Below are 26,612 nucleotides of genomic sequence, written 5' to 3' on the forward strand. Positions count from 1 at the left end.
TTGAATTCCACAGATTAACAAAACTTCCTAACAACCTCAAAAGTTTTGTCTACATCTGAATTCTCATCTGTATTCATTGTTTTACATTTCTTCCACACAAATTATATATTGTGTCTTGTAATTCCACTGCACTTGTGTGTTCAATGCTTATACATACTATAAATAATTCAGTTGCTCCCAGTTGCTTGACTCAGTTTATGGAAAGTTGCTTGGCTCAGTTTATGGAAATAAACTGATGGCTCAGTTTATGAAAATAAACTGAGCCAAGCGACTTTCCTCTTTCTTGCGGCTTTCCAACACTACAACTAGTGATCATCACTTTATGTCATAAATAAGAAAAAAATGGGATTTTAAAAAATTTATTTATAAGTAAAGTAAAAACAAAGAGTTCGTTTGGAGGATCATTATGACACCACGTGGTCCCTGCCTGACATTGTCACAGACTTCACCGTTGTATGCTGTTGATTCATCTTTTTTTTTTATGATCACGTTATTGTCTCTCACATTGGTCGATGTCGAGGGGTCTATACGGGATCACAAGTATAAAAATGAAATAAAACAACTCCAAAACTTTCTGTAAATATTAGTTGTTTGCTGGGTGTGTGTGTGTGACACCTTTTAGACGCTAACGTCTATATCTTAGGTTTTATGTCGAGGTCAAGTTCGTTCGTGAATGTCAGCTCATCTCAATCTTCCAAATCTCTCTCAACCTGGTCCAAGCCACGATCTGCCTTTGAGTATGTCCATCTTGCAACTGTTCGATCTCTCTCGGGGAACTGGCAACTATCATGAAACCCAGTTGCTCCTAAAACTAATCCTAAAAATATATCAGTTTTTTATTCCCGTCATTTGCCACATCTTGATTACAGCACCACCTCAGCTCCCCTTTGTGTGTATTGGTGAACAAATTACTATCCATTGTTTTTCTACTAACCCCATTTTCAACACTTTTATTTTTCCATAAACCTATTTCCTCTTCTTTTGTTATATTTCTCTTTTCTTTTTTCCCCTACTTCCTACCACTTTGGTGTGTGTGTGGGGGGGGGAGGGGGCATACACAATTTTGTATGTTAGTTGGGTTCATATATGCTTTCTGCAGATAGTCGCATCTTTGTGTGCTTTGCAGACTCATGTGACTTATTTTTTGCCATTCCTTCTAATCCAGGGCAAGTTGGTTGATGGACGCCCAACTGTTGAGAGATGTCCAATCAAAAACATTTTCTCTCTCTGCCTCTTTTGCCTTCTAACATATCCTCAAAGCATAACTTTGACAGGCCAGTAGTTGATTGTTTGACATAACCAAAATGTTTAAGGGTTTTACTTTTGAATTTATCAAATAGAGAGAGTAGGGAAGTAGTTTGACGGAGGGTGGATATTTTTTTTTTTTCAATCAGGTGAAGTCCCATAATGAAATGCATCATGTGATTGTGAAATACCTCAATGTGATTGGCTAGTTGTTTAGTCCATGCGATACAATCAAGGTCATATAAAACTACTGGGAGGACATAAATTAAATAAACTTTTACTTTAAGAGTTACCGGCACCCTTTTTGATTTTAGGATGGTGCTGTGTAGTAGCCTACAATGCGTAAATATTTAGCTAAGAGAAAAAAAACATCTTTGAAATAGTAAAGTCTAGATTCCATGCTTATGAGCCATTTGAGATTGTGCAAAAGTAATGTTTATAATTTGATGGGCCACATGCACAGCCAATTTTATGTCCATAGATTAACAGCGGATAAATCTCAAGTTGTTTTATGGTGTGATTCAAGTGATATTCATATATATATATATATATATATATATATATATATATATATATATATATAATATGGTAGGATGATCAAAAGACGGGGAGTAGTCGGTTCGGTCTTAAAAATAGATGAGTTTGTGAGTCTTAAGTTAAGATAGACTGTATTTATTTGAAAGATGTGTTTGTTTTGATTTGCAAGCCTGTTATTCAGTAAAAGTGTGTATGAGCTTTTCTTGTTTTCGTAGTCTCCTGCTTCTTCCCCCTCTCCTTCTTCTGAAACAAACGATATGCATGAATCTGTCTGACTGTGAAACAAACGACTGCTTATGCATGAAAATTCACCATCTTTTATGCTACCTAAGGCTTACATGCATGCAAATTGAATAAGAGCCTCGCTTTCGGTCCAGTCACGCAAGCGCAGTGTAATATCTGGATTGGCGGCATGACATTCACCTCGTCACACATTGTCTACTATTGTAATTTCTTAAAATGAAACATCACTTGTTTTAAATTGGAGTTGTTGTTTTGAGTGAGATGTTAACTTTTGCTGTCTGCATGTTTAGTGGGATGCATAGCTGCATGCTATGTATGGAAAACTTACAATGGAAGAAATGACACACTGACCAATTAGCTGGCAAGGCGCCTGATTCATCTGTCCCCTAAGGAACTTCTTTAACCCATTTTGAGAAGGGTGGTCAGCTAGCAAAGAGAAGTTAACCAGCAGCGAATTAAGACATCTCTCTCCTTTCTCTCTCGTCCTTGTCCACGTGAGATCACAGCAGTGATGGTTTTCACAGAAGACAACTGCTACGAACCCGGAACTCCACAGAGAACAGCTTCCTAACTGATACAACCAAAGAACTTCCTTCCTTTTTTTCTCCAACCTGAATACTGTCCAACTTTCTGCTGTTTAAATAAATGCTTCTGTTATTTTGCTGTTAAAATAGTTTTGTTATTCCTTCTGTCCTCTGTGTTCGAAAACTACTGATTATTTTAATTAGCAGTAAAAATCAACAACCAATACCCCTAAAAAATGGTGACCCCCCCCCCTGCGCCCGACGAGATAGATGAATAAATAGAATATTTATTGAATAAAAATTAAGGGAAAACCGAAACGAGTTTTTAAAATTTCTATTTATAAAATCTTGTCACCATGACTAGCTTTTTTCATTTAAGCTGCAATTTTGAATGAGACTTTCAATAAATGTTTCATCTCTTTATTAGTAAAACTGTTAAAATTTTTTTCGTATACTTGTATGTTTCTCGTCTATATGTAACACTGAATTTTTTTTTAATTCGCCATTGTACTGACCAAAGATTTAGGCCACACATGCAAAATTAATACTACCATTCCCTTTTGCATTATATTAAACCTTCCTTTCCCTACAATGAAAAAGAGACACTTCTGATTCTTTGGCCTTCCTCTCGCCGGGTGGTCCTGCTTGCTGACTCGTCCCCCACCGCCTGATATCGTCCAGAGAGACGAGGGTAGGTGTGGGTATCCTTTATAACTACTACAGTCAGAGAGTTCATGCGACTAAGTCCAGTACGCACGCGTTTATAAAAACTGCTACAAAATGTATCTTACCAATGTTTCGCAGTGTTAACTGAAAAATAAAATAATCATTCAAGTTAGTATTTGTGTTGTGTCTTATTCATATGAGATAACAGCAACTATTTACACCATTAATTGCACAGTTAATAAAATAAAATAAATGCAGTAATAGAAAACTAAAACAAACATTTAAAAATTTTGTATAATAGGACATTTAGAATTATATATTGGCCTTTTATTAAGCGATATGTCTCTACAAACAATATCGAGTAAATATAGCGAACAGATGAATAAAACGGAAACAACTTTCTTAAAAATAAAATAAAAATAGACAATATCGTAGTAACATTATATTGGAAGAATGCCAAGCGTCTAATGAGATGAACATACAAATTGTAAAGAGAATGTGGGTGTACTCGAGCTAAACGTTTGTTTTGAGAAAATAAAATTGTAGATTGTTAGAGAGAAGAAATATTGTGAAGAAAACAGAGAAAACATTCAAAGTCCTTAACTGAGGAGAAGAAAACTGCCATTCTGACAGAAATATCTTCTTAGCTTTAGTTATGGCAGCAAAACCCTTTTAAACCTATTAAGTCAGTATTTATTATATATATATATATATATATATATATATATATATATATATATATATATATATATATCACTGTCTGTCTGACGTAATGAACATTTAAATTAAAATGTTTAAAATTCAACGCTATTTCACACGGTCAATGGTAGTCGAATGGATACGGCCTCCGCTAATCGAGCCAGAGATGTCTCGTGTCGCGGGGTTCGAATCGTTCGACTGGTAGTAATCGTGACACCCTGCACTGAAGAATCCCGAAAGGATGAAACACTAGTGTCTGTAGGTATTTAATTATTATAGTAAAAAAATAATTATATATATATATATATATATATATATATATATATATATAATATAAAGCTGAATGTGTGTTTATGTGTGTGTGTGTGTGTGTGTGTGTGTGTGTGGCTAGTCACGAATAGGCTCCTATATGGTTGACTATTTTAAAAAACTGTTTACATATAATGATAGAAGATGTATCGAGACACAGGAATGGGTATGTTTGATCTAGCAAAACGATGGTTCATTAAAATTGTGGGGTCTGCGTTCGCGCCTGGTCCACAAAGTATGGAAATAAAAAATTTAAACATTAAAAAAAAAAAAAACGTTTACAAGTGTTTTTGATATAGATGTACATAATAATACTTTGATAAGTATGTCTTAACTTAAATAGGGATGGTGTAATAAAATTGTGGGTTCTGCGTTCGCGCCTGGCCTCCATTGAATGGAAATAGGCACAAACTTTAATAAAGACTTTTCATATCTATCTGCGTAAGTATACTTTGATAATTATGTTTCAGTTTGAAGAAAAATGGTATAATAAAATTATGGAGTGTTCGTTCGCACCTGACTTCCATAGAATGGAAATATGTCACAAAGTTTAACAAGGTTTTTTAATATAGATCCACAGAATATTGTGATAAGTGTTTCAGTGTGAACAGGTATGGTATAATAGATTATGGTGTTTATGTATTTTATTTTTACTTTCATCATATTTTGCTTTGGGTTTGATACCCCCAAATTCGAAGCTATCTCTTTACAACCCTTTCTTTTCATAACTTATCATACTTTCATAAAACAGAGTTCATTTTTTGTAGGCTGTTTTTGAACCCAGTCAACGACGGGTACTTTTGCTAGTATATATATATATATATATATATATATATATATATATATATATATATATATATATATATATATATAAGGGAAAAGAAATTAAAACTGCAAGGTTGAAATTTACAATCAAATTTATTGTTCGACTAAATACTCCAAAAAACAATTTACAAAGTCCTTATTCTGCGGAGTTTCCAAGAATGCTATTCTTGCTATTATTTTCATCAAAGGACAGACAGAAATCAGCAATACTAGAATTTGCTGGTTACGGCATTAAATAAAACTGCAATTTATTATAGTCATAAATTATATATATATATATATATATATATATATATATATATATATATATATATATATATACTAGCATGGAGACCCAACGTTGCCCGGGATTGAACGATGATCAATGAATATTTCACACTCCTATATTTTTTATTGTCATTGAAATCTGTAAAATCGCCTGGAAGGAAGCTTCACGTGTCTCCATGCAATAACTTAGTCAAAAATATGTGTTATTGTACATTGCACTCTAGAGAACCTACTGTTTCGTTTATAAAATTATTTCATATAAACTTTTTTCCAGTTAACCAAAAAAAAAAACATTAAGAAATTTATGTGCTGTGTTTGAACCTACAGACCACGTCATGCAAAAAAAAATAAAAAAAACATTATGTATATATCTTCTCTTCTCTATATGAATAAAATGAATTAATTTTTTCCTGTGTGAGTTTGACCTTAATAGGATTAAAAATCATGACGTTACATTCAAATGTAATGTCCCAGTACAGGATCTGAGGTGTGCTATAGGCCTACTACCCTTACAGTTCCATGATATTCGTACATTTCTATATTTTTTTTTCTGGTGAGAGTTCACTGCCACAATCGGTTAGAATCAATAGAAGTTGTAAAATCTTTTCTCTCTATTCGATTCATACTCCGCCCGCGACCACTTAACACCGCTGCGGATACGTCCACAGGGGAATATACGTTGAACACCGGTTTCAGTTCTTAGTTGCTTAAAATATATGAATTGGCATTTTTCCGTCAGGGGAAACTCGACTTTATATTCCAGTTATTCTGTGGGTTACTTGTGCCATTTTATAAATTTCTTCTTCTTTTTTTCCCTCCCTTTATATTTTTTCTCTTTTTGTAGGGGGTTGGGGGTTGCAATTCGAAGGATTACTTAAACGAAACGAACTAACATTAGATTCCAGTTTTTACAAGAAACTTTAACAGTCAGCCGCCATCGTTCTTCAAATCTTGTACTGATTAGTCGCTTTAATATTTTATTTACTGTCATTATACTTCTATTATGTTTGCACTGATTTCATACTAGGGGGAGAGCTGACTTCTTATTTTCGGATTAGTTACTTATTCATTATTTATTTCTATACATTGCATTTCTGAGAGTTTCATTAGCACAATTGCTACTACGCTATCGATATTGGAATCAGACGACATTCAAATTGGCTAACAGCGACAACAAAGCAAACAATATGAAAAAAGAAACCAAAAGAAACCAACATTACAAAAAAATAAAAAATACGGTCAGTTTTTTGGTTTTATTTATTAATTTTTTTGTTTCTTTTTCATTGAAACAAAGAAAAATAAATAAATAAAATCTAATAAACATATTTTCATCATACACGGTAAGTTTTATTTTTTATAATGTTGTTTTTCCATTAAAAAAAACAAAAATATTAGATTTAAATAAACATATTTGCATTTTACGCAGTAACTTTTGGAGGTTTTTCATTTTTTTTTCTTTTGTATTCTTTCACGTTCATTTTGTTTTTCATTCTTTTCAATTTTACGCGTCATATATAAACTAGGGCAGGGGGCATCTATAAATATAAAAGCTAATGTGTGTGTGTGTGTGCATGTGCGTGTGTTCCTTTACCCTAAACTCGGCTTCCTTCTGCTACTACGACAATGACGTCATGCTTGACCTAGAAAACGTTGACGTTAGTTTCAACCACCTGCAAGTGTTTTTAAAGGGTTAATTTTATCTGTTCTCAATTGTGTGTCTCTTTGGCGTAGAGGTAACATGTCAGGCATTTTTTTCCCGCCTTAGCCCTGATGCTTCGGGTTCGGGCCTGTCTTCCTACCTAAACCTTTTTAATCATTTAATTTCAACCATTTTCAATTCCGCTGTCCTCATAGCATTGCGGTAAGTTATCAGACTATTCGCTTCAAGGATTTGGGTTCAAGCCTACCTTCCTACCAAAACTTTCTTTTTCTTTTATGCCTCCAAACACCCGGGTAACGCTGGGCACCCACACTAGTGAAATATAAAAAGGTATTCTTATGTAAAATTTACCGGGAATGACAGTGGAAGTGTTCTCTAAAATTTAAGTTAAAAACATACTTATCAAAGTATTATTATGTACATCTATATCAAAAACATTTGTAAACGTTTTTTTTTTAATTTTTTAATTTTTTATTTCCATACTTTGTGGACCAGGCGTGTACCCAGACCCCACAATTTTAATGAACCACCGTTCTGCCAGATCAAACATACCCATTCCTGTGTCTCGATACATCTTCTATCATTATATGTAATCAGTTTTTTAAAATAGTCAACCATATAGGAGCCTATTCGTGACCAGACACGGTATTTATTTGCTCCCCCACCGAGCAAATTAGGCACAAGGCCGATTTTTAATGTGAGGAGTGAAGGGGAAATGGGGACCAGCTCCCCGGGGAGTAGGGGAGCTGGATAGTGACAATTGGTATAAAGGGTTGCCCCTACATTGACCAAGGTCTTATATGTGGGGTTGCCCCCACATATGGTCTTTGCTAGCAGTATCTGCCGGAACAGATACTACACTTTGATCTTGGCCCGAAGGCCACGGAGGTGGTCTATTCGTGACCAGACACACGCACACACACACACAGCTTTATATATATATATATATATATATATATATATATATATATATATATACACACACACAACTCTAAAAAATACCCCCCAAAAGGAGGCTATAAAGTGGGTGCTCATTTTACATTAAATTAATACAGCAAAATAATCCCCCCCTTTTTAAAACTATAATTTCTTCATATCTTGGAAACTATTCGTTTCCTGGGATTTTAACTGTTATTTTCACTTTCCACGCCTCCGAAAAAGTAGTAGTTTTAAAAGATATTTTGCATGTAGAAAGATACTGCATCTTTACCAATGTTTCAATCATAGTCATTTGTTTTCCTAGTTTTATGAAGAACAAAATATCTATTTCCCCAAAACCTCTGGCCTTGATGGAGAGGAGACTAAAATTTGCTGCTCTGGTTTCAAATGATCTGAAATAACATATACAGAATCAGCATAAATTAAAATATCATGTTTAAGCGTATTTTACAATCGGGCGTCCATTCTAGTTCGTATTATTTAGATTATTTGGGCTACTGTTCTCAGGTTGAGTTTTATTTGCATAACGTTTTGGCGAATGTAACTTCCAAAATTCATGTTAGAATTGTCTGCAAGAACATCTGGCATAACAGATAAACTACACTTAAATCGTGGAAAAAAGTTAATATAATGTTTCAGAATTTTGCTTTAATTGTTATTTAAATTATTCAAATTACTTGTTACGTGTTATTTTCACAACGAGCTTCTTCAGGTATATATTATCGAAATTGGAAATGATGATGATGATGATGATGATGATGATGATGATGTCGATGATGTTGTTGATGATAATGTTTATGTTGATCATGATGTTGTTGATGATAATGCTGTTTATGTTGATCATGATGATGTTGTTTTTGATGATGATGTTGATGATCATGATGTAGATGATAAAAAGGAGCATCATTCATTCATTTCATTTAAATCATTTTATTGTTTGCGCAGTATTTCGAAGTAAGCACCCATGGCATAACGGATACAGTAATAAGCAAAATTCAGTTGTAAGTGGTTGGTACAGTACACATCTAGAGGTTAAAGGTTCAATCCTCAGTGTGGACGATACTAAGAACACAAGTGTGAATTACTTAAGACGTCTACCCGATCATGGCTGGCTGAACAAGAGCATGCTACCCTCGTGAACTAAATATAGGGTTCTGTTCAAAATTCTGTGCAGAGTCTTGAGTTTTACAGAAAGATTCCCGAGTTCAGCAAGATACACTTGAAGAAGGTCGGAGATCACATTGTTGTGAGAATAACACTCGATATGAGGGCAGTAGTCGGAATTTTCCGTTCAGTCGCATATTTTTGATAGCATATATGACGAACGAAACTTGTATTATCCTGTCCCCCCCCCAAGGAGGAGTTAATGCCTTGGGGAATGGTCTGAACGGAACAGATACTACACTATCTCCCATCCAAAAAAAAAGAAAAGGGAATCTCTTGGAGCATGATCTTATAACTGCAGAACAAATACTACACTCCCCTTCCTCTAAAAAAAAAAAAAAAAAAAAAAGGAGAGGGTAATATTTGGGAGGGTAATATCATGTTAAGAGGAAAGATGTAACATTCTTTCACCTCGAATTAATTAGTAAAAGAGCTTCGGCTTCAGACAGATACCAAATTCTCATTCATAGTAGCACAGGAAAATCTTATTTAAGGAAAAAGTCATTTTCAACAACTACCAAAATATTTTTTCTCCTCTCCATTTTCTCTGCAAAAATTTGCTTCCAAATAAAAAACGTTTATGACGGATCAAAAAGTTATAATGTCTTTAAACAAGAATAAGTGTATTTCGTTTGTCTTTTGTGGCGTATGTACGCCCCCTCTCCACTTTTACTATTTTCTTACCTTGATAAATATTGAGGACGGAGAGAGAAGGAGGGGGGGGGGGCATCCACCCCTTTTCGTGAAGAATAGACCCAACCACCCGGGTATAAAAACGCGTGTATGCCTTCTCCTCTTCGCAGATATCACGATCTTTTATTTATTCCCAGAACGGTAAGTAGCAAATGATAGTAATTCTGATGATTCTTGAAGATTAAGAGTTTCTCCCACAAAAGATATTTTTACCAGTTTTTGTTTTTGTTTTTGTTTTGTTCCTTTTTGTTTTTGTTATGATTGAATTTTTTAGGAACACTGGAAATGAATCCGTTTGCTTTTTTTTTTTTTTTTGAGGGGGGGGGGCAATTTATTAGAATTTCTTTAAGTATAAAATTGTAAGATCACCTCTAATCGAAGAACCCAAAAGAATGCCCCGTTATTTTGTTGTTTAGATGATAAATTACCCTTAGAATTTCTTTACTTTATAATTATCACATACATCAGTAAGAACTTTGCGCACCACCGCAGTTGCAGACTGACTGTTGGCATTTGTTACCCCCCCTATCGAGTCTGGGCACAGTAAACCTCGACCTTGAAAAATGATTTCTATCTAAATTTCCCAAAAATCATGTTTACAATTAGAAAAAAAAAAAGTTAAACATAATTTTAATACTCTCTTAATATCTCTCCTTTCAAGCCAAAATGGAAGTCTGTGAAACTTAAAAAAAAAATTCTTTGACTAATGAATTATCCTATAAAATATTGCATCGAAAAGCACTTTTTTAAAATTAAATCTGCCCCCCCCCCCCCACAAGCTTGCTCGTCTTTCCGTCTTCTGATTGGGATCATTAACATGTTAATGTCTTGTTCTAGAGATATACTCCCAAGCTTTGCTTTCTGTCAGGGTGGGAGGATAGATGTGATGTCTATTGAGGTACATGTCAATCTTATGTGTGACGCTTGAGGAGCCCCTACTAGGGAATGATGAAAGATGACCGTTTTTGTACTTCTCCAATATCCCCCCCCTCCATCTTTTTTTCTTTGGTCGGGGGGGGGGGGCTCTACTTTAAATGATCTTGTGTTGTATCGTAAATTGATGAGGATGCTAGCAAATCAAACTTTGCGGTTCAATTTTTTTTTTTTTTTTTTTTTTAGAAAAAAAACGCACTTGCACAGGAGTTTTCACTAGTGCGAAACTTTCTTTATAAGAGCCGCACATACACCTTTTCTTTGACAAAGTGAAATTCCTTGAACGACTTAAAGTTGAATGCAAAATTAAACCATTATCCAGAAATGTAAAAATGTTTTTTCCACATTTCTTCGGATTTAAAAAAACAAAAAAAAGGGGGGGGCATATGTGCGTCAGTGCGTCACTCCTAAAAGTTTCACGCGAGTGATATCACACTGCGCAACGCAAGTGCGTGATTTTGAGGAACGACCTTCAGCATTTGAGGTGAAGGTCGTTAATAAAAACTTGCAGAAAAGTTGGTTTTCCCCTCCCCCTCTTATCGTTGCAAATATCTCGGAATTCAATTTTTTTTTTTTCTCTCGGATTTAAACTTTGTAACTGGATATTTTAAAATGCAGTTTATGACCCTGTCAAATTTTGTGACCCTGACGCCTGTTATTAGAAATTGATTGACAAAACCTAATATAAATCCAACAAAAAATTGGTTACATTTGGCTTTTTAAATTTATTTTGAAAAATTCAGATAACTAAATTTTTTGGTAAATTTAAGACTGTCAACTTATCACTAAAGCACTTCATGGATAAGAAATATATTTATTACCCCCCCTCCCCTCTTAGCATAAATTGTTTTTTTTTTTTTTTTTTTAGAAATTTTAAACTCTTTGCTCCATTTATTTGCGTGTTTTGTGGAATCAACTTTAAAAATGCTAAATATTGATTTACAAAATTATTTGAAACTCATTAATTTTCTTTAATTGAATATGTACAGAGCTTTTTCCATGTAAAGCTGTTTCTTACAAGTGCAAAAGTAGGCATAATTTTGCTGGGTATATTCCATTCACACTAAATTAGTTCTCTAGATGTGAGAACTCAAACTATACTAGTTGAGAAGGATTTCCCCTCTGACCTAGGACAGAACATTCAAATACACTTTGATTTTTTTTTTTTTTTTTTTTTTTTTTTTTTTAACCTGAGGTAAAGTTTTTAACTAGAAATCATTTTTATTCGTACAGAACTTTAAATAAGTTACTTACAGGAGCAATTTCATTCGAAGGTTCTTGTGTTCTAAAAGATGCACTAGAAGGCTGGAGGTTACATCGGCCAAAACGTTATGAATACAGATGAGATTAATCAGAATAATACTAATAAATTCTAATCTCCAATTTTGAAATATTGGTCTAGGAATTCCAATATTTTTCATACAATAAAGCAGATTATATTTCTCCCCCTTTTTTTCCTTTTCTTTCCTAATCCTGCCTTTAATGCAAAAAATCTACTCCCTCTCCCACCACCACTAAAATGTTATCGCTCAATAGTCGAATGATGGACAGAAAAGAGCACGAACTAGACCTCTACTGGACGAATGTGAAGAGTATTGGGACCTTGAGGGGAACTTATTGCCACTCAAATTTTAGTGAATACTAAGTCGCCTACCAATAAGAAATCAATGGTGAGCGATTCTTGCGATAATACAAATTCAATTGCAAACGTTAAGGGAGGTGAAGAGCAAATTTAGAAAATGAATTTTTGGAAACTTCATAATTTTTCTAATGACTTGCTTCTGAGTGATTTTTAAACATTTTAATTCTTTGAGATTAAATCTAGATATCCTTAGAAGCATAAATGCCTGCAGTCGTTTCTATAAACAAGTTATGGTTGTGAGGTGAGCCAAAAACTAATTTACTGATCAATATGAATCTTGGAACATAGCTTCTAATCGTAAGGTTGGGTAATGTTGGCTAGGAGTTTAAGTTTTATGCAAAGAGGTAAAAGGAACTGAAAACCCTCCTAAAATAATTAGGAAGATGTGATGCAGTCGGAAAGCTGGATTTAAAAAGCCAGCACTCTAGAAGAGCATCCATATTTACAAAAAATGCCTGGGCAGCCCCATCGGCATACCCTGAGGATATGCTGATGAGGCTTCTCAGGCGATTATCAAAACTTTTTTTTTTTTTTTTTTTTTTTTAATGAGTAAAAAGACAAATCCGCCTCCCCCACCACCTTCTCGGCCTCTAATGAAATATTAACCTTGGGTATTGGACATAAATTAATAACTATTTCCCAAATTTCAGTTTGAAGTGTTAGACAAGAGGAACACGTAATATGGTAGAGGTAGTTTTATGAGCGAGTGCACAAAACCCCTATTAAAAGATATACAAAAGCCACAAACATTTTATAACGAAACCTAAGGTTTATTTCGCATTAAGGACTGTCTGAAAAAAAGAAACCAAGTTCTGTTCTACCGTCTAGAAGCAGAAAACTTAGTGTCCTCAGGCTGTCCAGTGGAAGTCTTCAGTGGACAGAGCAAGAGGAGAGAGGTCCATGTTCTTTGGTCAGGGCTCTTCTGACAGCTGCTGCATCGTTTCAGACTGGAGTAAATAGTCCATTAAGGGACACATAGGATTAATGTGCCTTAGTAGCTGACTGGTCAGTGTGGCAAAATCCGGGCATTAATCCATGAGAAAATAATCTGTTATGGTAATTGCTACAATCGAAAATAAAATGTTTCAATCTGCATGCAATTTGATCCATAGTTATTAGACACTAATCAAACGATTTCTTTAAATTTTTTTTCCCCCTATCTGGTTTTGTGATCATGATATATTAGGAATTGATAAAATCTAGTCTGACAACTACAAAGATAGTTGCACTAAACACTTTATTTGTTTTAAATACGATTTAACTCCATCTTATAAATTTGGCTTGTCGTAACTCTGGATTAACCCATAAAAATAACTCCAACTTAAGTCATAAAGTTGAATTTTGTAGAATCGAAATCATTTAATGAACTTTCTCAAAATGGGAAAGTGACGGAAAATCATGAAAGTAAAAGCAATTCAATTGCTTACACCGTTTGATTATAGGTGGAATTACACTGGACAATGTTCAAGTAAAAAGATGGTTAGAAAATTCCCCCCCCCCCCAACCTTTTCCCGAAAAGTCTGTCAGACTTCTTCAGGTGAAGATCTTCAATGCTTGAAGACTGCTTTCCGTGTTAGTTCTGGGGTTCTCTCTGCTGACTACCTATGATTCCCAAAGAGACTGAAGTAGTTCGGTGGGGGGGGGGCAGTTGAAATTAATGTGCCCTGCTAGCTGATTGGTCAATGTTTTGGTAAAACACCTCGTAGACAGTTCTGAGAAAATGAGCTTTTTATGAATACCACATCCTAGACTTTGTTTAGTAGCATATATCACGATTTTAAATTTTTGTCACAGGACATAAGTAGTGCAAAACAGTTAATTTTACCCTCCTTCCCCCCCCCCCGACAATTTTTCACAAACTCTTCTAGCCAAAATCACTAATTTCCCCTATATTCTATTGGTACCTAAACGTGGACTTCATGAACAAAGCTTTCCTAGAAACTGCCAGCCTGTAGAACTGTTCTGCTTTCCAGCTGACTACAATACCGTCTTTAAGTTCAATAGTCAAGTTCTTATTGAACCGTCCTCAAATCTAATTATACCAAATTTCCATCAAATAGTTACTACACTACTGTCCCAATGACTACACATTAACCTTTATCCTCCAGTGACCACACTGGGCTTTCATATGCAGTGATCCCCTTTGTATAGAAAAAATCTGTTCTTGGTCGGGCATTCTAGTAGTTTGTCATAGATCAACTGTGTGCATGTCTAGTTGTGATGTAGACGGTGTATCAGATTTACAAAACCAACTTTTTATGTGAAGTCTGCAAATCTATTTTGGCAGGTGATTCCTACGGTAACACATAAAAATGGCTTAGAAGCAAAAACTAGCTCTCCTGATTTCTTTTCTTTCTCTTCTCGTATCCATTGCATATCTTCAAATAACTTCAGCAGGTAAGCAGTTGCCGGTTATGGGAAGTTAAGCAGTTAGTGGCTGTGGAAAGTGAGTTTGGCACAAAACCTGAAAATATAAGTGATATAAATACAAGAATTTTGGACAACTTTCAACCCACTGATTATTTGAAATCGGCAATGTAGAGTTTGTAGCAGGTTAAACATTTATTCACTAATTTAGACGCCTATATTTAATACAGTTTCCTTAGCCTTTTGGAGAAATGTACCAAATTTTTTAAACTTCGTGTTTTTTACTCTAATGAAATAATTTAAAAAATTTTGAATGATTTGGCGAATCTTAACAGACCCTGGAGTAAATGTGTTATTTATTTAAAAGTATGGTATTTTCTAGGTAGGCCAACAGGATAATACCCATTTTCCCACAATTTTGAATGGCCTTGTGCCTTTTTGTTAAATGTAATTTTTGCAAAGTGTATGTTCTCATAACTAGGGCTGTGACAGCAGTATATTTTCCTTGTTTTGACTCTTGAGCATATATACGACTCAGTTAATCAACCAAGAACCACATCACTCTATATAAAAGTATATAAGATATCAACGGCTACACACTTGAGTCAAAACAATGAAAAGAATATGCTGTTGTCATAGCCCTACTCATAACCTTTGACTTTTTCTTCAGTCAGCAAAGTTGGAGTCTTTCCAGACTAAACAAATTTTTATTTGTTACAATCCATAGCGTTTCATTTGTGAAGCTGGATTTTTCTCTAGATTAAAAAGCCAACCGTTGGATCTGACTGACCCTGTGGGGAGGCAAATAATTTTTTTTTTTTTTTTTTTTTTTTTTTTAGCATGACATATGTAAGAATTAATAAAAACAGCAAAGCTCTAATTCAACATTTAATTTTATGAAGTCTGTCTGTTCACCCCCCCCTTCTGCCTTTACATGAGTGATGGCTTCCATAACGGAAGCCACGTATATATGTGCCTCTTTGTCAGGTTAAACAGTCAAATGTGGTGTTGCAGCCAGCTAACTAGAACAAGGTACCCTCTAGCTTACATAAATGCATGAGCAGCCCTGTCAGCATTCTAAATTGGGATGGCTTAGGCGATTAGCAATAAACTAACTTCTCAAATAGTATAGCTTGGGAAGATGGAAGGGCAACACTCTGCATTTCAAGACTTGCCAGGTCTGTAGGTGGACACTTTGGTAATCGTTTTTTGTCAGTAGGCTTCTCACTCCTTGGATCATAGGGTTCTCTGATCTCAAACATGGAGATCAAGACGATCTCCAGACTAGGATCATCACGGCCAAGAGAAGAAAGGATTGTAAATTTCATGACTGTTTTTTTTTTTTTCATTTGAGTACAGGGAGGGGAGTGTACTTTGTTTACCAACATTTTCTGAAAGTTGGTATTTTGCTCTGCTAGGTTTTAAATAGGGAGTAACTTGAAATTCCCAGAGATCACCGAGTACAATATTGACAGGTCAGTACAGCAAAAAAAAATTTTTCCAAGCTCACTTGTAAATTACAATTTTTTTTTTTTTTTTTTTTTTTTTTCTTGTAAAAACTTTTACAGATCTGTCTGCATTTGAATTAAAAAAACAAACTTTATTCTCCAATTTTAGTTTCAATTGGTTTTGTGAATTGAAAGTTTTGCCTTTTTAGTTATTTCTTTTGCCTTTTTTGTTTTTACGTCTTTATTTATTTTTACTTTATTTTTTTTTTTTTTTTGTGAAATTTTAAAATGAATAATGGTTTTATACTAAAGTGATTTAACAATTATACGTTTGCCCTCTGCAATTTCTTACGACTGCTGCATTAACGATTACTAACTGAAAAATTGTATTCCTTAATCTTGTGCCTTTTTCTCTGCTGCTTTACGTTTAACCTAATGAACAAATGATTAACTCATGACTATTTCATGTCTATAGGTCAAATAACGGACCATAACTATCGTTAGTTTACCGTTAAATCTCTTTAGTAGTTCAATCAAGGTATTAACGTTTAGCATTGAAAGCTATAGTGGCCATTGCATTACCGTCTCAAAATATTGAGTTATCGTTGGCTCCTTTATGTTCAACGCCCTCCTTGTCAAATAGAAATTTTTTCAAACTATGGTAAAAATAGAAAACCTGATTGAAATTATTAGCTTAATGTTTAATTTTGAAATTATGTGCCCTATTAAGGGAGTCACTTCACTTCTGTGCAAATTTATTCTCTGAAGAAAACCTTAAAAATATACAAGGGTCATTTCAAACGTAATGCCTCTTATTTTTATTCCCAAATGGATCAGAAAGGATTACAAATTACATTGTTATAACTGAACTTATGCATTCATGACCTGAATACTTCATCTGTTGCAGATATTGACGGTGTGAGACTTTAAGAATGCAATCCCTGTCATGGACGTGCGTCAGATGCACAAAGATGTAATTGAATTCCTGGCAAAAATGAATGGTGACTACGTAGAAAAATCTGAAGCACTAAAGGTCACTCATTTTAATGGTATTATCTTATTTTTGAGGTAAATAAGCTTTACTTCTGTAACTTCTCAGATGGCTATTTCTTTACAAGAGCTCTAATCCAGAGCCATATTGTTATCCAGACTTTTGTAGCTATTCAGTGTGGCTATACAAGCAAATGCCTCAGGTCTGTATCTAAACTTGAGTGACGATATATATGAATATTTAAATAGGTACAAACTGGATATCACAAACCGTAGGTTCTTTAAAAGATTATTAAGAAATTAAACTGAAAGATCCACTCATCTAGCTAGAATTGTTTTTACAAATAAAAACAACACCAGAAACGGTGTATTCCCATTCATGTTCTAACCAAAAATACTTAAGTGAGGACCATTTAAATTTTAGACTAAGCTGTTCCTTTAGTGACTTGCTCCAGTAATTAAGCACTTTCATTAATTTTTGTGTGCATGTGCCGATACAAAATATGTAGAACCAACAGGGGGGGGGGCACCAGGCCTTGCTGGTTGAAAAATACACTTAAATATATTAATTCATGCAAATGTCAATTTTTTTTTTTTTTTTTTTTTTTTAAATGACTTGTACCATCAGCTAGAACCAGCACATTTAGTGCTCCAACTGCATTCCCGGTCCTGGATATGACCTTAAACTATATTTGAGGCCCCAGCTTGTGGGCTTTGGGTATGGAGCCACCCTTTAATTGTCATTGCTCCCAGGTCCACTGACCCAGAGTGGTAGTACCTGTTAGGGTCCCAACTATGGGTTAAATAGATGCTGACTTGAAAAAAAAAACACTAAAAAATTTCGAATCCATGGATTCGACATTAAATCACCTGAGAAGGGTTGATATGCCGTAAAACCAACTGCATTCCCTACCATTTGAGCTAACCTGACAGATTGATAAGATTTAAAATTAAACCAATTGTAGCTATGATTGAATTTGCATGTTTAAAACTAAAAAAATATGCCAGCAAGTTGAAATGAACAGCTTGTAATGTAACTCGCCAACATGTTTCTGTATGCATGGTACATGCTGATTTCAATATTTAGTTCCATTTATGAAACTGTCAGAAAAAGCATTTTATTGACCAGTAAGTGTAATGAAGGAAAAGCAACATGGCTGAAGTGTGGTTACAGTTTGTGGAAGGATTTTCTTGAAAGCAATTGAAATGAAGGATGAGTACTCTTGCCACATCTGGGGTAGGAGCCACTGGAAAGACGTTTTTCTACCTTGTCGGAGTTCAAAATAGACTTCGTAGCCTAGTGGGATACCCTTTTCTCTCAAATCTTTCCCACAGATGTTGTGAGCCTCTCTACTTTATCGCTATTTTCATGGCAAGTGCTCATCTTAGCTCCAATCTAAAGTCCCCCCCCCTCCATCCTGACTTTCACTCTTCTAGCTGAAACTGATCAATAATTACCTCCATTCTTTACCTCTACCTAAATGTAGATTCCATGAACAAAGCTTAGAACTGCACGCCTGTGGAACTGTTCCATTTTCCTGCTTTCCAACTGACTGCAATATGGGTATCTTCAAGTCCAATGTGAACAAATTCTTTGAGCCATCCCCTCTTAAGTAATCCAATTTACTAAATTTCCACCAATGGCTGACATGTTCCTTTTGACCACTGTACACTCATTAACTCTCATCCTCGAATGGCCTCCGGGCCTTGATAAGTGGTGACTCCTTTGTAAAAGTCAAGTCCAATGTGAGCAAGTTCTTGACGAGTTGTCTCCTTAAGTAATCCAATTTACGAAATTTCCACTAACCATAACTACGATATTTTCCCATTGACTACTGTACTAATTAACCCTTATCCTCGAGTGGCCTCCAAGCCTTAAGTGGTGATTCCTTTGTTAAAAAAAATCGTTATGGAAGAGGATTACAATAGATGTATAAATGTATGTTAAATGAAGTTGAAGAAATAGATGATTAGCCAATATCATATACCTGCTAGGATGTTATTACAGGCGAATTCGTTTTTTCTTGTTTTTTTTTTTTGTTTTTTTAAATTGTGGTAGACTATAACATGTTATTAGTAGCATATGGTCATAACCAAAACCAGCACAGTTGTACTTAAGTGTATCAGAAAAAGTGTTACAGGCTGCTAGACTTTGAAATTCCTCCCTACTTCCTTGACTGTATTAATATGAAATTATGTGAATGGACATCTTGCAGCTTGACGTAGTGTTCCTGTAGGTGTGGTCTTTAATTCAGTAGCCTCTTGCTTTGAGGTGAATATGTGTAAAAAAAAAAGAATAAAATGAACCATATTTATAGATAACAATAAGCCAATTCTAATCAAATTGATGCAATGAATAAAAAAAAACCTTCCATCAATGTTTTTCATATTGATACAAAGAATTACTTTAGTAGAATATACCTGATAAATATTTGTTTGGTTTTATAGATTACAAATATTGAACTTCTCCAACCAAAAAATTTAGATAAAATTGTGCATGTAAGTTATGCACTTGTAATTACAATTTTAATTTAGTTTTGTATTTAACTCTAAATACAAAATACTTTGATCATGGAACTATACTAAATTTATATATAGTACAATATATTTACTAGCAAGGCAGCCCAGCATGGCCTGGTTAAAAGATATACTTAAATGATATTTTAATCTATGCAAACTTTGTATTTAAAGCCAATTCTCTACTGATTATATTATACTAATATATAATAGTGGCTACCCGGCATGGCCTGGTTGTAAAATATGCTTAAATATACTGTCATTTATGCAGATTTTCTATTATAGAGCAAATTCTCTTTACTCAATATATAGTAATTTCAAAAGTTAAAAAAAAAATGACTTGGGTACTATCAGTTGTACTCGCTACCAAAACGTGTTCTCGCGCCTTATTTGTTAATGTCGGAGCTAAGTCCATCTGCATCTAAAAAGCTAAAAAGCTTAGATATAAATCTGAGCATGTGTAGAAATGTTTAGTTGACTTGGACCTGCCAAGATCCATTTGTTTTAATTTTGACCCCCCCCCTTATTTTTACTGGCTAAAAACCAAATCTAATTTGTTTCACAAGTCCGAATCAACTGTATAGTTTTAAATTTTCAGTTTAGTAATCGTTCTGTATACGGAGACAAGATCACTCCTCTTGTATACCTGTTTCATTTTGTTTGCTAACCTTAATTTAGTTTTCATAATCCAATTACATTTTACATTGCTTCTAGAAATGTATTTTCTAACAATATTTTAATCTCAATATTCATCTTTCACTCCTGTTAAGACAACCTGAGTTAACCCCCTTTGGGAGAAGTATTAGTCTCTCGTTATCTCTTGATAAGTTGATTCTTGATAATAAAAATGCTCAGATCTTGCTGCTAACACTAGATCTGGTAGAAACTTCCATAACACAATCAATGAAAGAGCCTAAATCGTTCTCAGTTTGTTTTTGAGAACTTATTACATCTTTATCTCCAGCACACAAGTATTAGGCACTTTAAAATCGGTTGTATTGTGCAAAAAATATTAAAACTAAAATTAGATCTTACTCGGCATTTATTAATGAATGAAAATGCTTAGAAATATGATTCAATTTATACTCTATGCTGTTGCAATGAATTCTCAAATACAAATACTTTCTAAGAGTTGATCAAATGGGAGATAATCATTGAAATTCAGTTTTTCAAATTAATGTTCATTCTTTGTATAGAATGTTTTAAAACTAAAAATTACAAAATTACAGTTGTCAATAACAGTATTTTTTTAATTATGAAAAGTTAATTTTTACCTGAATTGTCATCAGTAAATTATATTTCGAAACAACTTTGTAAAAATAAATATATATTAACCATAACGATATTCTTTTGAAATTAAACAAAGGCATAAGCGTTATACAAGACCTGTCTAGTGATCGAGTGACTAAAGTGTCAATCTCGTTCTCACATGCAGGCCCAACAACCAACATTTCGAGCTCGACTGTTAAACTTAAAGGGGTGGAAACATTAAATTATAAATACAGATCCTATAGTTTCATCCTTCAGGAAGTTATGATTGCTGTAGGTCAAAATCTTGAAGGTTAAACCACTTAAGTTTTTAATTCAAGTATCTCTTAATTTTTCAAAACCTTGTCAAATGATTCAACTTTGTAAAGAATTTCTTGTCTTCATTCTCTATTTCTGTTGTATTTGCCATATCAGTCTAAAGTCTAGTCTGGTTTTCAGTACTGGGATCAAAACAAATTCAGCAAGACTTATGAATCAGTTTTCTATGCGTCTTTAGTATTCATACATTTTAGCTAGTCATGTTAATACACTGGTTCTCATTACATCACCAATGTTAAGTTATGTTGAGTATGGTTAGTACCAGATGGTACTCCATTTAGGAATACCAGGTGCTCTCTGCAAAAAAAACCAAAACAAATTGCAAAAACATCAATTATCTCCCCTGATTGGGATATACATACTGAGTACTGCTTATGAATGTATATTCTAGAAACTTCTTCCTTGGAAAGAGCCTTGGTTAACCTACCATGGGTAAATGCCACACCAAGCAGTCAAATTACTGCAATTGCTGATGATACTAGTCAGGTTTATCAGTTTGAGGTTAGTTTTCATTAACGAATTGAGGACTTAAATTCTTGGTAAATGCAGTATATGATCATAAATTTATGAATTGCAAACTCTTGTGTGTAGAAAAGTTGTATTTTTACTGAAAATGAACTCCATTTACTTGACAAAACAATCATGCTTAAATTGCCATACAGGGAAAAGGTGTAAAAAGGAAAAGATACAGTAGTCCAGCATCTGTTCAAATTCATCCTGAATTGTTGCATTGTTAGTGAATTTATTACTTTTGAAGTGTATTCCAGTCTAGAAATCTTAAGAAAGCGTTTATCTTCTGGCGATCAGCAAATAGTTTCTTGTAATGTCCACAGATCTTTCTGGTGCAGGAGTAAATAATAGGCTCCAATGTATATAAATAATGGCCATTGAGATTTTGGACCAAAACGAGAGCATCACATTGGAATTCAAGGGAGAAACCGTTAAGCTTTTTGAGTCTGCTTTTATAGAGCAGATCTTTAGCCCCTGCACCATTTGAAGTAGCAAATCTGAACTCTCCAGATCTATGTATTACGTGCTAAATATAGAGCAATGGTCAGGACACTAAAAAGTTTTTTAAAGATTTTTCAAATTCTAAAACCTCTCGATTGGTAAATGGCTATTTACATGAAGCAAAGTATAACTTATTAATTAGTAAGAAATAACTAAACTAAAATCATAAATTAGTCCAATCGTTATCTTCACTTGCAGTTTAATTTATTTTGGAATATTAGCTTGCTACCAGTCTGCATGATATAAAATTAGAATCGTATGTGCAGAACTTTAAAAGAATTGTAATCTCAAACACTACAAATGGTCTTTCAGATGTAAAGATTATCTGCATTCTAATCGGTTAATGTAAGTTTTATAATGCTTAAATATACAAATTAGTTTTTTGCATGCCTTATACAATCTATATTTAGATGTAACATGATTAATGTTTAACTGTTTTAGTCTAATTAAAAGTTCAGCCTGACTGTAAATAGTTACTTACCCAATTTAGAAGGCAATAATGGCATGTTGACCCTTAAAGAACTTAAAAATTAAAATGCATCCATCTTTAATGTTTATCAATTGTTCAAAATTCTTTTAATCTTTGATTTTCTTACAACCTTCAGATTAACTGCAAATAAATGAAAGTTTATCAAAGAACATTTTGCCAATTGGTGTATTGAGATAAAAAACTGCAGTTTGTGTAATGGTAAACTTGTGTCCAATTGGAAGATTTTTATTCAGATTTTATTCTTTGCAACAAAAACAATAAAACAAATATGCAATAAAAAAAATTGTAAAACTTGATGCTTCTTGATCTAATAATTCTTGGCAACTATTGTAAATGTCTTTTCTGTTGTGTAAAATTTAAATTATTTTGAAATTTACAAAAATCAAGATCGATAATTTGTATGATTTGAACATTACATAATGGATAAAGGCAATTAACAATCAGTTCTAGATTCAATTTTGAAGGTTCAATCCTTACTATAGTTATAACTAGAAATAACATGAAAGTAGATCTTTACTTCAAGTTGCTACAAAACTTCTGATTTTATCCTTTATTTTCACCTTCCATAAGCTATATTTCTGACAATGACAAAAATTGCTGTTTTCCATATTGGTTGCTGTTTTGAGTGGGTGTTATTATGGAGTTTCAATCCTCATATTTATCATTCAACTCTATTAACCCTTACCTGGATGTTTTTTGTTTTTATCTGGATGTGTTGACTCTGTAGTAAAAATAAAATAAAGAATTCTTTTATTTGGTCATGACTGACGGAACAATTAGCCTCATGGATTTACTAAATATTCCTTAAAATGTAATATAGGATATTGAGATTCCTGACTTGAAAAAATGCACCTGAAAAGTTAGTTATATTGTCTGAAACAGGAAAATAACCAAGATAAGAATATAAATAATTCTTAGTTATATTAAGACTTTCAAATTTTTTTTTGTTTCTCTTCAAAAGACTGTAAATGGCTGCCATTTTTGAATGTCTATATGAAACTGTCAATGTAGTAATTAACAAGTAAAGATAACTGGGATCAAACAAACTGGAGTTAATGTTTAAAATGGCTGTTTGACTCTTTCCCTTCAAACTTGTGTAAAATTCTAAAACTTTTAAAATAGGTAATTTAGTCGTCTATGGCTACCTATTTACAAAGAAATAGGTTTTGGCATAACTCTAAATTTTTGCTTAAAATTTTTTTCATAAAAAATTAACATAAAAAAAAAAATAGCTAGATGTCTTACCCTAACATTTAAAACGAGATTTATCTCCATGGTTATATATTATGATTTTAGATTAGTTGCCGTTTTGATAAATCCTAAGAATCCAATTTTTTTTTTAAAGATTTTTAATAAATTAATGTTTGGGAGTAGTGTCGACCCCATTTCATTCAAAATAATTTGACTCTAAACTTGTAAATGATTAAACTAATCTTTTTTCACTAAAACTTATCTTTCAATGTAATAACAGATCTACATTACATAAAATTAAAATCGTATTTACTGTAGTTACTGTGGATTATCTCAAGAAGCATCTTAATCTTGAATAAACAAACAAATCGCATCAATGTACAAAACCTTTACACAAGCTGTAATTTTAATCTGAAATGTCCAAATACGTCGCCTCATTAGTTATCTCCCTTTGATAAATGATCTTACCTTGTTTGTAGTGGCTTCTTTCTCTCCCCTTCCCGAATCTGTTAGTTTCTGTGTTAATATATCTCAATTTTTCTAATATCTGGAGTCAACTTCTGTATCCTTGTCTTCCCCTCTGTCGGCAGGGGTGATAATACTTCTACAAAAAAAGGCTTGCCATCCAGTTACTCAGTTGAACCATGGCTGCTCTTGATCCAGCTCTCGTCCAAGCGATCAAAAAGGTCGTATCAGAAGAGGTTAACAATGCCATTTCTCCACTCAAGAAAGAGCTTAATCTGCTGAGAACCCAGGTAATCATTTCTGTAAATCTTGCCATTTTCTTATGTTACCCGCATTTCTTTGATATTGGAAATCTTCTTCAAATTAAATGTTTGATCCTGGAAGATTTCCACTTCAATCAAATTTAATGTGGCCCAAAAAATTGAATATTTTTCATTTCAGTTTAAAAGTATATAAATATTATGATTCTCTTGTTTCTTACACAAAAACAAGATAAACAAACTTGTAATTAAGAGTTGGCCTTTTCTTAAAAAGGGAGTTAACATTGGGATAAGGACAAGCACTTTTACATTTTAAATTGGCTTTATTGTTAGTTTCCCCAAACAAACCAGTAACCATGAAAAAGTGACATAGCCAGAAACGCAAAAGTATGCAGAGTCAACGGACATGCATACATCTGTACCTTGATTTGAGCTTGCACATAAGTTTGTTTGCAGCAAAACAGAAGCATAACTGTCTGTTCAGGTTGACATCAAAACCTCCAACTGGTGAAAAAGTGGGAGTAATGTACAAAGCAGATCATGAGTGCCTCCCAGGCAAAGTGTTCTGATTGGATAATGCACCACTTTGACATGGAAAAATAAGCTTGTTTCAACGGAAATAGATTGTAAAGATACAACTGCTACAAATTAAAACCTTATAAAAATATAATGGATTTATTTGCCATTTCTGCCCAAATGGCAATCTTGTTAATGAAAATGCAGATTTGCTAAGATGTATATGGGTACATTCAGAACTACTTCAGTTGAGTGAAGACTGGTGTGGACAAAATAGGGTCAGAGGGTAAATGTTTGATTAAACCAAAAGGAGGAAATAAGGAGGTATTTTTTTTAATGTTGCTTACTACTCAACCAAAAGTGAGAAAATAAAAATTTGGAGTTTCATTTTACTCCAATTGAATTTCTTAGAAATCGGGGAGGGAGGGGGTGCTTTCCTGCAACTAACACGATTTCTATTTAAGATGCATTATATCCGAGTTCATCAAAATCCTTTACTTCTCAAATACTGAATTGAAGTCAATTTTCGCAATTGACCAGTTAAATATTTTGTATCTTTTATGTGAGCCTTTAGTCTTATTGGATTTCAAGGCAAAAATTAATCTGATCTGGTGGAATATCCAGCTTAGTGCCATTACTAGAGGCAACATTATTTGAAGGTGCACAATTTATGTAAGTTAGTGTGAGGTAGCCATACAGATGTTGTTTGGGCTGCAAATGCTATATTCTTTTGAAAATTTAGTTAGGGTTTACGTATAGGGGAAGTACCCTCATCAATCTGTCCTGACAAAACCTTTAAAGAGACCTTGGATAAACAAGGACAGTATATAGTAGACATTCAGATTCTCTCCAGTATCTTTTACATAGATTACATTCTTCTCCATAATAGACTGCAGTGAAACTTCACAAGATAACTTTATATGGATAACAATGTGACAAGATAAATTACAAGTTGTCCACATTGTGACGTGAACTAGGATTGTGTGTATTATAAAAAAAAAAATAAACTCCAATAAGTAGGTTTTATTTAATAAATGCTTGCAACTTGTTTTGCTAAAAAACATTAGAATATACAGGACATTCGTAGATTGGTTAGTGTTATGTACCAATGAGTCACCACTTCTCAAGGTCACTCCAAGATTAAGGTTAATAAGTTTGTTGGATGGTGAAACGCTGCTGTGAGGACAGGAATTTAATTAAGAGGCTCAACAAGAATTAACATGCAAACTGCCAGAGTCCGGCAGTATTGTTCCACAAATGGGTAGTTCTTGGAAAGAAATTTTGTTTGTGGAAGTTTTTATTTTTAGTACATTCAATTCCTGGTTTTATATATCGCATGAGCTATAACGTACTTGGGAATCTTGCCTTTTTTTTTTTTTTTTTTTTTTTTTTTTTCTCCCACAACTACAGTTGACATCAATTGA

The 26,612-nt window shown here is 33.7% G+C and overlaps 1 protein-coding gene across 4 annotated transcripts in view; it reads left to right on the forward strand.

The window, feature by feature from the left end:
- Positions 1-9,115: 9,115 nt before the first annotated feature.
- The window catches only part of LOC145267505 (glyceraldehyde-3-phosphate dehydrogenase-like), a 38,878-nt gene continuing 21,381 nt past the window's right edge, over positions 9,116-26,612 (forward strand). The window contains exons 1-2 of one of the 4 annotated variants that reach the window (XM_080123308.1): positions 9,116-9,912; positions 24,538-24,702. In XM_080123308.1, coding sequence (XP_079979434.1) covers positions 24,592-24,702 — 111 coding nt within the window. In that variant the 5' untranslated portion in view covers positions 9,116-9,912; positions 24,538-24,591. The remainder of the gene's footprint in view (positions 9,913-24,537; positions 24,703-26,612) is intronic. The other 3 variants (XM_080123309.1, XM_080123310.1, XM_080123311.1) reach the window with 3 other exon arrangements.

The sequence above is a fragment of the Euprymna scolopes genome, chromosome 4, assembly GCF_053919585.1.
Source record: "Euprymna scolopes isolate OS-2025 chromosome 4, ASM5391958v1, whole genome shotgun sequence".
Lineage (NCBI taxonomy): Eukaryota > Metazoa > Mollusca > Cephalopoda > Sepiida > Sepiolidae > Euprymna > Euprymna scolopes.